At 40.2% G+C, this 10,221-nt stretch overlaps 1 protein-coding gene across 2 annotated transcripts; it reads left to right on the forward strand.

The window, feature by feature from the left end:
- Positions 1-1,633: 1,633 nt before the first annotated feature.
- Positions 1,634-9,962, forward strand: gata5 (GATA binding protein 5). Of its 2 annotated transcripts, none has more exons than XM_029436077.1 (7): positions 1,634-1,893; positions 2,403-3,053; positions 5,561-5,730; positions 6,802-6,930; positions 7,238-7,328; positions 7,563-7,690; positions 8,649-9,962. In XM_029436077.1, the coding sequence occupies exons 2-7, from the start codon at positions 2,534-2,536 to the stop codon at positions 8,766-8,768; spliced, it is 1,158 nt and encodes a 385-aa protein (XP_029291937.1). In that variant the 5' UTR covers positions 1,634-1,893; positions 2,403-2,533; the 3' UTR covers positions 8,769-9,962. The 2 variants fall into 2 exon arrangements, with proteins under 2 accessions (XP_029291937.1, XP_029291938.1); XM_029436078.1 differs by having other exon boundaries at positions 2,408-3,053.
- Positions 9,963-10,221: the final 259 nt, after the last annotated feature.

A 10,221-nucleotide genomic window follows, 5' to 3' on the forward strand; every position in this document is an offset into this window, starting at 1 on the left:
TGATGAAAGATGAATTATGATTAGAATGGCCCAAGATAAGGAGGCTAGTGTGATCTTAACAACACCGACAGGAGTTACCTGTGCAGTGATACATATTCCTGTTATTTGAGGAGATGTTTGCTTGGCTGCTGCTGCTGTGTAACACTGTAGGCCCATAAATATACTACTACTATATTATATTCAAAGGAAAGAAAACATTTTGGAAAAGTATACTATTAATTTATAGCCATGTTGGATCTGACAGTGTTAAGTGTTGCATTTACATGGAGGGCGTAAACTACTTATATAAAAAAAACGGGAATAGATCGGTAATTTTTTTTAATCATGCGACAAGTCTTTTGGCATCAACGTTTCACTGTGTCCGTTTTTCAAAGAACTAACAAGGCCTGGTAATTGACTTATAATTTACAGCTATGAAAAAGTTAAAGTGATACAAATAATAACTAAATGTCTGCACGTGGCACTACGTGTATGTGTCGCGAAGCCGTACAGAAGTGTTCAGGCAGAAGAAGAAGAAGAAGAAGAAGAAGAAGAAGAAGAAGAAGAAGAAGAAGAAGAAGAAGAAGAAGAAGAAGAGTGAAAACTAAAGGAAGGATTAATTAATGGACTCCTGACAGGAGACAGTGTCAGACATTAATGTTATTAGTCTTATGAAAGGCATCTGAGAGCGTTTCAAATTAAAAGATAAGTTAAAGGAAAGTCAGGCTGTCCGGAGTAATATTTAACCTACAAAAATATTTGCCCAAATACGATATCCTGAAGGAGCATCATTTATTGTTTTTCATGATGACACGTTTTTAACTGTTTTAATTAGGCCTCGCGCAGCTCCAGCTGTGCTTTATGGGAGTGTGTAAGACGGCTTTCTTATTGGATCGCTGGTGCTCTTTAAAATGTCAGATGGTAAAATAAATACATTTCAATGTATTAAAAAAATATTTTTGAAATATCTTAATGATTTGAGGTTATTTTTCATATATATTTAGTTAATCACATATTCACTTATAGTCACTTATATGTTCCGTTATATATTCCCCAAAACACCAAATCCTGTATGTATACATGAAACAGCAGAAAAAGTACCTGCCATATTTACGTTATTAATACTGTCTACGGCCCTGATTATCAGCACGAAATTATTTTAGTTTTTAGTTTTTCTGTGAACGATTATGACCTGGTGGCACAATGACACATCGTATTCAAGCATCAGCGTTCACCATCTAAAATATTATCCTTACATATCTCTATGGTGCTAAATTATTTCCATCATATCATTTCATGCATAAAGCGCATTTTTCCTAAATCAAGTATAAAAATGAGCCTCCTGAAGGTTGTTGGGCTTCATCCTAGATTAAATCTCCAATGTGGCGTCCTTCTTTCGAATTAATCACAGATTTAAAACCCATCAAAAGTTGCAGATGCAATTAAAGTTGGTACTTTTACACCCCTCAACCCTGATATGTGGTTCTACTCTCCCCGACACCCAGGGGACCTCCTTCCCTGCCTCTCTACCGCCCTCCCTCCTTCCCACTCTTCCCACCTAGGCCTACCTCGGAGCAGCGGACTGCGTCACGTGTTTTTCTCCCGTACAAATCTTCCAGTAGGGGAGCGAATAGGAGCACACCCATATCAGCAATTATCAGCGACAGTAACTATCTCCAGATATAGCGGCAGGAAGAGAAACATTGCAGTCGTCCTGGAACAAAAAAATAACTTTGGTTTCATTTAGTACGCGCAACGTTTACGCGTTAAAACAAGAGATATTTGGAGACGCTCCTCTGCGCTGCCTGATCCGTCTGTCTGTGTGGAGTGACAACGTTTTCCCGCTGCGCTCTACTACTCAGTTTTGGACGTCTACAGGACCGGACTGCTTTATCACCCGACCGTCCTTATCTGGTAAGATAATACACTGAGAGCCCTTGGAAAGAAATGCTGTTCCTCATCAGCGCTATTATCAGCCTTTTATGTGATTTCAGTTACTATTGATAGAAAATATATGCATGGTAGATATGGAACGGGGCTCGCTATCTGTTGAGCTGTTTGATTTGGTTTCCGTTATGGTTATGATTTAATGAGGCAGTGCGGAGCTGCAGGATATGTGGGGTCACTGATAGTCGGCTCTATCTGCGCGGACAGATATGAGCGGCTGTTAATGTCATTTTAATCCATTACATGTCAATCACTATGATACAGGTGAAATACGACTGATGGTGCTGAATGATTGTTGAACTTTTTCCTGAGCTCATTTCCATGCGTGACTTATGCCAACATTAGTTTACCTCATGCAAATGATGTTTGGGATTTTAGAACTTGCTGATAAAATGGCTCAAAATCATACAATTCAGATAATTAAGTTGTTTCTCCTGCTCTCATGTTTATACAATCTCTCTTTCTTTCTTTCATAGGACAGGAATCTATAATTTGTTTAAAAAGGCACATATACATTATTCTGCACAGCGTGAGGACAGTGCACCTCCACAGGACTGGGAGCAGCCTGAGAAATCATCCCTACATTTCAACCCACACAGTTGTGAAAATGTATCCGAGCCTGGCATTGTCCTCCAACCAGTCCCCTTACGCACATGACACCGGGAATTACATCCACCCCTCGGCCAGCTCTCCGGTCTACGTCCCCACCACCAGAGTCCCCGCCATGCTGCCCACCCTTCCCTACCTGCAGACCTGCGACTCGACCCACCAGTCCCACGGCCTCGGCGGGCATCACGGCTGGCCCCAGACCACCACGGACTGCTCCTCTTATACACCCGGCAGCCCCCACCCTCATCCGCACGGCTTCTCGTACTCGCACAGCCAGCCCGTCAGCAGCAACACCGGCCGGGATGCGACCTACCAGAGCCCGCTGGTTCTCGGAAACGGCGCTAGGGTGGATCAGTACGGGGGCGCGCTGATGCGCTCGGTTGGAAGCTCCTATTCCAGCCCCTACGCGTACATGAGCCCGGAGATGGCGACGTCCTCCTGGACGCCAGGACACTTCGAAAGCGGGGTGATAAGTCTGCAGGGACGGCATGGACTGTCGGGGAGAAGGTCCAGTTTGGGTAAGAAAAGGCCCCAAAACTAATTTCTACATCGCGACCATAAATAAATGTAATATCATCCTTTTGAAAAGAAAGAAGCTCATATCAATAGACCAAATGTCTGAGGAAAAGAGGCGCTTTTCTTTTTTTTAAATCACTAAAAATATTATTTTTATACAATCACCAGCTGATTTAGTCATGAATATTTAAATCTTATTTATATCTTAAAATTGAACTGCCGATATTTTAGTTTGATATTATCTCTAATTTTAAAGTGCAAAATAACATTTGGAATATTTATATCCCCTCACCTGTGGGCCTTCTCATCCAAATACTGTAGACTAAATAGTATAGTAGGCATGTATAACACATGTCTTCGTTCAAAATGTACCAGCCATTATAGCTGTTTGATTAAAAATAAAATCTCAGCAAAATGCATTAATATTGAAATCCCATTTCTGGACATTATATGCTTTAATAACACCTTGTATCCCTAATATTCTGTTGTTACTTTGTATTATTTTCGTTATTTCGACACACTCCCTTAAACATTTCAGTTCGTTCGTTTATTAGGGATTGTAAAAAGCCACGTTATATGACGCGGCTTGTTATTTATTATAGGAGGTGATACAGAGGTCTGTAACAGTAATGGCTGTGTCACGGGGTCTGAAGGACGAGATTGAATCAAAGTCTGCCAAACAATCCTATATCACATTTAGACAATACACATTCTTCAGAAAGAGAGGCTCTAAATATAATCAATTAACATGTTAATTCAATCCAACGGAGAGAGAAGAGCGTGAAGAGAGCCATCGACACAGCACTCAGAGCAGTTACCACCTGGATCAGACTCTACCTGCAGCATGTCTTCACTAAGTGCAGCGTTTGAAGTTGACGATGAAGAGTTTGAGTCAGACATGGATCTGATGGCGGAAGTGTTTGTTAACAGCCTCATGCAGCACTTTGTGTTTATTTGGGCCTTTAGACGGCTTCTCTAGAACACTTGAACAATTAATGTAATCTAATTTTGATTAACTATGGAGGAGTTTCACACCGAAATGCTCCTGAAAATCACTCAGTATTTTCTGTTCATTATAATATTCTTATCACATTTCTTCCTGTACAGAATAGAAGTACTCCGATGGTTTAAGGAGTAATACCACATTGTAGAAATACTCTATTGTGCATTCAAAATGTTAAAGTAAAAGTATTAGCATCAAACTATAGTCTACTTTAAGTACAGAAAAGTAAAGTAAGTACTCATTCTGCAGAACGGCCCATTTCAGAAGAGTATATTTATAATATTATTGGATTATAATTATGGATGCATTCATGTGTTCATCACTTTAATGTTACAGCTGGTAAAGGAGGAGCTTCTTCTTTTATTTTTATTTTACTATACTGTGAGTATCTTGTGTATTTGTCCAAGGGATCAATAAAGTGTATCTTAAGCTATACTAATAGGCAACATGATAACGTATCTGTATTACATCTTTAAAGTAACTACAGTTCTTAGATAAATGTTGAGGAGTAAAAATATGGAGTAGAAGTATTAAGTAACAGGAAATGCTCAAGTAAAGTTCCTCAAATGGTACTTAAGTGGGCTTACAGTACCCCAGTAAATGTACTTAGCTACTGTCCACCACTGACTAGAAGTGTGTAAGTAATGTCTATGACATTTCTATAACCTTTTAAAGACAGTTAGAAATAATCTCACTGGTTATTTTTGCTCCCCAAACCACCATTTATTTTGTGCTGTATTTTCTTTGTTCTGAATTAATAAAAAACAATCACAAGTTCAAAGTAAGAAAGGCTGACTCAGCAGCTTCATGCTGACCCCTCAACTCTTCATCGCTCTCTAAATTGAGGGATTAGGAATTTGGGCAATTAATGCCAGGAGTCCGTCGTGTGTCAGAGCTGTGATGGATGGAGGGGACCCCTGGATCCTTCAGGCTGATAACACAGAGCCCCGCCCTCCTCATTCCTCCATCAGTCTGTCTCCCCATACATTCATTCTGGGGGTTTGATGTCTCTTCATCACAGAGGGAATGGAGGGGGTTTAAATTCCTCCTCTGGCTATTCATCATGCACTGGCGCGTAACCAGAACACCCCCCCTCCCCCTCCTTCAACCCCCATCCCTCCATGCCCCGTTGGTTTTTAAAAGTTCTCGTAAACAGGAATGTTGTTTATTCCTCTTTATGAATGTACGTCTTCTCTCGCAGAGGCAGAATGTTGTCACGGGAGGAACAGTCAATTACAAAGGGAGGGAGATGGTAAATGAGTTTGATAAGACTTTTAGAAATATATTACAGATACTCGGCAATAGCTGAAATATCATTAAAATCTCTCACAGAATATTTGCGAGAAATAAATAAAGTAAATGGCACAGGCAGCTCTCTGCACGAGTTTCACTGTCAGATAGTGATTTGTGTAAATGGTCTCGCTGGTGATGTTGTCATTTTAACTGTTCCCTAAAAACAACGCGGGTTTAATCTAAAACACATTATGTTCTTTCTCCGGTGCTCAGACCTGATTGACGACATGTCCAACGAGGGCAGGGAGTGCGTCAACTGCGGCTCCGTGTCCACGCCGCTGTGGCGCAGGGACGGCACTGGACACTACCTGTGCAACGCCTGCGGCCTGTACCACAAGATGAACGGCATCAACAGGCCGCTCATCAAACCACAGAAACGGCTGGTGAGACCCGCAGAGAGATGGAGATACACTCCACACACTCTTGGATATTGATGTGACATTTACAAAATGTAGGCTATATGTATATTTACTCAAGTGCAATGTTTAATAAGTTGTACTTTACTTAAATATTAAAATGTTATGATAATCTGTACCTTTTTATTTTATCACACATAATTGCAGCATACGATCTAAAATAGATAGTGAAAATGTGTGAGAACAAGCACTCAACCTTAGGAGAAAAACAAGCAATAACAAGAAAAGAGGGAAAAGAAAAAGAAAACTAAATTTACACAATTTAGAACAAAACAAAAATAATGAATGAATATTGTAGCCAATTTTTTTCACGGGTATATTTATCTGTTCATATTTATCAGCTAAAGTTACTTCAGGAACGTTTTTAATTCAGGACTTTTACTTGTCATGGGGCTTCATTTAATAATCCCACAAATTAGAAAGCAAAACAACGTTGTTATATAAATTGATAATGCAAAATGCTGATGCTAACTGTGGTTAGAGAGCATTTATTAAGCTGTGTGGTGGTGTGGCAGGTGAGGGAGGGTATCAAGGCTTCCCCGGCTGTACATTTCCCAGGAACATGCCTCTCTGGAGCAGCTGTGAGTTGCCCAACATCTCCCTCCACCACTGGACTGTTTTCCCTCTTTATATTTGTCCTGCAGTGACCTTGCCCTTGGACGAGCCGTTTTTAGACAGGCTCTCCAAAGCAGCGTTACTCTTGTTGTGCAAAACTAAGCTGATAGTCACACCATGTGTGTGAGAGAAAAACAAAGATTAATGTTGTCTTTAAAGGTTGTCCAACACATGAGTTATTAGAATGTTTTGCATGTGGAGAGATAATTCATCATTGTTGTACCAAACCACACGCTGACATCCTGCAATTCATTCTCAAAGCTAAAGGAACAACTCAGGTTTCTCAAACTATAGATCAAGGATACAAAGCTGTGAGTTGTTGGCCTATTTGTGATCGCACTGAGGTTTCTCATTGGGTTTCAGCCAACAGAAGTCAAACTTTTTTTCATTCAAATGTCTTTCCTCCCTCCTCTACACCTGCAGCAGACCACATCTCGCCGGGCCGGCCTTTGCTGCACTAACTGCCACACCAGCACCACCACGCTGTGGAGACGCAACGCTGAGGGAGAACCTGTGTGTAACGCCTGCGGCCTCTACATGAAACTGCACGGGGTAGGTCACACCACAGGGTCCAGCTCTTTCAATCTGTGTCTTTATTTGGCCTATAATTTCTCCTATTGAAGCCCAGTCTTTTCATGTCCCTGTGTGTGTAACAGCTCCTCCAGCAGACTTCTGCTACAGTAGGGAGCAGCTCATTATATGCGCAGTGTAAAAGCTCTCCAAGGGCATTGTGGTCATTGTTATCAGAGCAGCAGTGTGGGAGGGGAGCTTGTGTGGGTTGTCATGACACTGTGGCCTCATGGTGTATCAGAGACGAGGAGGTACACGACACTAATGTGTGTTGCTCTACTCCCTACAGGTGCCCAGACCTCTGGCCATGAAGAAAGAGAGCATTCAGACCAGGAAGCGCAAACCCAAGCTGCCCAAGAATAAAACATCCACACATCCAGGTAGTGCCGGCAGATGAAAAAAAAGGGGGCAAGGAGTGTAGTAATTGGGGAAGATGGATGACATCTATTACAAATCTCATGATGTTTTACAATAATTAAAGTAATTTGAGGTACATCTTTTCAGAAATCAGATTCCGTGAAGCGCAAATCATTCTGAAAAGTGGATTTAGATTTCACAATAGTAGTTATTCGTTCAATCTGACAACTCATTTGACCGTCCTGTCTTTTGTGTAGGATCCACTAACTCTGACAGCAGCTCCCCAACCTCCCTGTCAGTCTCAGAACATGCCTCAACCATTAAGAGCGAACCCAACATGGCCCCTTCACCCTACGCCGGACAGACGGTCACATCTGCCTCTCAGGTAAACCTCCTTTCCACACATACTGTGTATAGTATGCAATGGCATGTTGCTCTCAGGATTGAACACCATTTCTTTAAAGAAAATAGTTATTGCAGGTGGAAAAGAGTTCTAGCTGATAAATAGCACTCGCTATCTCAGAGTACTGCAAAAATTACTTCAAATTCCAACATTTCAAACTCAATGTTTTTTAAAAATCCTGGCTCTAATCTATTTGAATTAATTGATTTTGCGGCACAATAACTTCAGAGAGCTCCCTCCACAGCCACAAAAGACATTATTCAGATGTTTTGCCAGACTGAGTAGTCCCCCACATGATGAGTAATTTGACTTTTATGTGTAAAATCAGTAAAGTGCCCCCATTAAATTAACCTTTTTTAATTTAAAGTTACAATCTCGAAGATCTCCGTTTCGTTGTTTTTCGATAAGCTATAATTGCAGGTGTGTTTTTGGATCTCACTTCCCAGAGAGTGAGATCACAGACACTTTGTAAGACTACCGATGCAAGGTCTTTCATCAGAGGGCCACAAGCTCAGTCATCATTGTGTTGCCTCATTCGGCGATAGATGGTGACTAAACAGACATTTATTTAAATGAAAATCTTCGACATTATTACATTTATCGTGTATGTGATTATTACTGCTTTGTTTTTTTTGTTTTTTTTCCACAACTTTAAAAATAAAACATGTGCAGGTGAGGTGGAAACCCACTACTCATCATAAAACCTCACCTAAAGAAGAGGAAAATATTAATGTTAAAAACTAAACAAAATAAATGTATTAATTTCTAGATATTATCTCTGGATATAGATATGGACATTAATAATCACACGTATTTATCAAAGGATTTATGAGTCCGTCTGCTTTATATAACGGCAATAAAAGGTTTGAAGACAAGAATAAAGATTATTCAATCAATAAACTTTTCTCATTTTGTATAAATGTATTTTTCTTCCCTGAAGGTGGCTTCTCTGTTAGACAGCACAGGATCAGGACATGTGGACATTAAATATGAGGATTATCCCTTTACCCCGACCTCCATGGCCCCACAGAACTCCTGGTGCGCTTTGTCTCAAGCATGAGCAACTGCGACCAGCAGGACTGCCACACAGACACCACACAGCTCACTTTGGCCTTCTCTCCATCCTGCAACCATTACTCTCCACTCTGGAGCTGTGGAGAAACTGCAGTATCTGATGTGTCCAGGCGCTCTTCACCTGAGTACCTTGACCAAATCTGCTAGCCATTGTGTACTGTAACACTCTAGCTCTGTAAGTGACAGCTCACCTGGACTATACTTTAGCTTCACAAGGACACAGGGTACTTGGGCTGCGGTTTTACAAAAGACTGTGTATTATCCACAAAACGCCGACTCAACAGTTCAGCCGGAGCAAAGAAGATGAACTTAAGATGGCTTAACTCTGACCCTGGCTCTCCCGAACTCACACCCAACAAGCCACATTTCCTCAGTGGGACAACAACTACCTATTCCTAAGATAAATCTCCATTTTTGGAAATACAAATAGAAATATATATACGCAAAGACAATCAAGTGGAATGTGAAAAAGACATGGATATAATAAACCCTTTTTATAGCTGATTTTCATTAAGTTTTTGTTGCTGTTGCTGGTGTTTGTAGATATTACCCTCACTGCTTTCTGTGGTGTTTTCAAGAGCATAATGAGAGCAGTTTCAGCATGTTATTGTCATCACAGAAAGAAAAGCAGGAAAATGGACAGAAAATACCTTTTTTTATGGCTGTTGAACATGTCTCATTATAAACATGTAGATGATTGACTTTTATAGGCACATTATTTATGTTGAGATAAGGACAGTTAAAAGTCATGGTGGACACTAAAAGCAGCCAATTATAGCCCAGTGCTCACTGTTGGAGAATGGCTGGTGTACAGCACAGCCTCGCAGATATGACGCTTAGGTTGTGTGAGTGATTTCTCAAGATATAAACTGCATCTTGCATAATTCCTTTGAAAATCAGAACCAGTTGTTTCGATTCTGACATCATGACTACATTTCATAAGTTTATCATTTTACTGCTTTAATATTTGACATTAATGAAAGTGCAATGACAATTGAAGGCACAACAAAAAGAGTGTGAAATGATTCTAAACATAATAATCTAATTGTATTGTCATTATTTGTCAATATGTAAGGGGATTTTATTATTATATAATGTTCTAAAGAACTCTCTCTTGTTCACTGTCTTTTTTCAATGCTCTTCGGAATCTGTTCAAGTTAATAAACTGATTAATATTTTATTCATTGGATCCATGAAGATTTGTTTATTTTTTAAGTGAAACTCGAAAAATATCTTAAGTGTACTAGTCCGTTCAGAGATGGATTTTCATGTCATAAATCAGTGGTTCCCAGACAGACACACACAGCAAGTACTCCTCATCATCACCACCCAAATATGTTCTTATGAAGGGATTAGGCTATAAACTGTATGTTATTTATTACTGTTAATTAGATAAAAGTGGATATTGTTACAACATTTATTTTTTGCGATGTTTAGGT

This window comes from Cottoperca gobio, chromosome 7, assembly GCF_900634415.1.
Source record: "Cottoperca gobio chromosome 7, fCotGob3.1, whole genome shotgun sequence".
NCBI lineage: Eukaryota > Metazoa > Chordata > Actinopteri > Perciformes > Bovichtidae > Cottoperca > Cottoperca gobio.

Coding starts and splice junctions, on each gene's coding strand:
- gata5 (XM_029436077.1), top strand. CDS start 2,534: ATGTATCCGAGCCTGGCATTGTCCTCCAACCAGTCCCCTTACGCACAT. Junction 7,329..7,562: donor TAAAACATCCACACATCCAG/GTAGTGCCGGCA, acceptor TCTTTTGTGTAG/GATCCACTAACTCTGACAGC. Junction 7,691..8,648: donor CGGTCACATCTGCCTCTCAG/GTAAACCTCCTT, acceptor TCTTCCCTGAAG/GTGGCTTCTCTGTTAGACAG.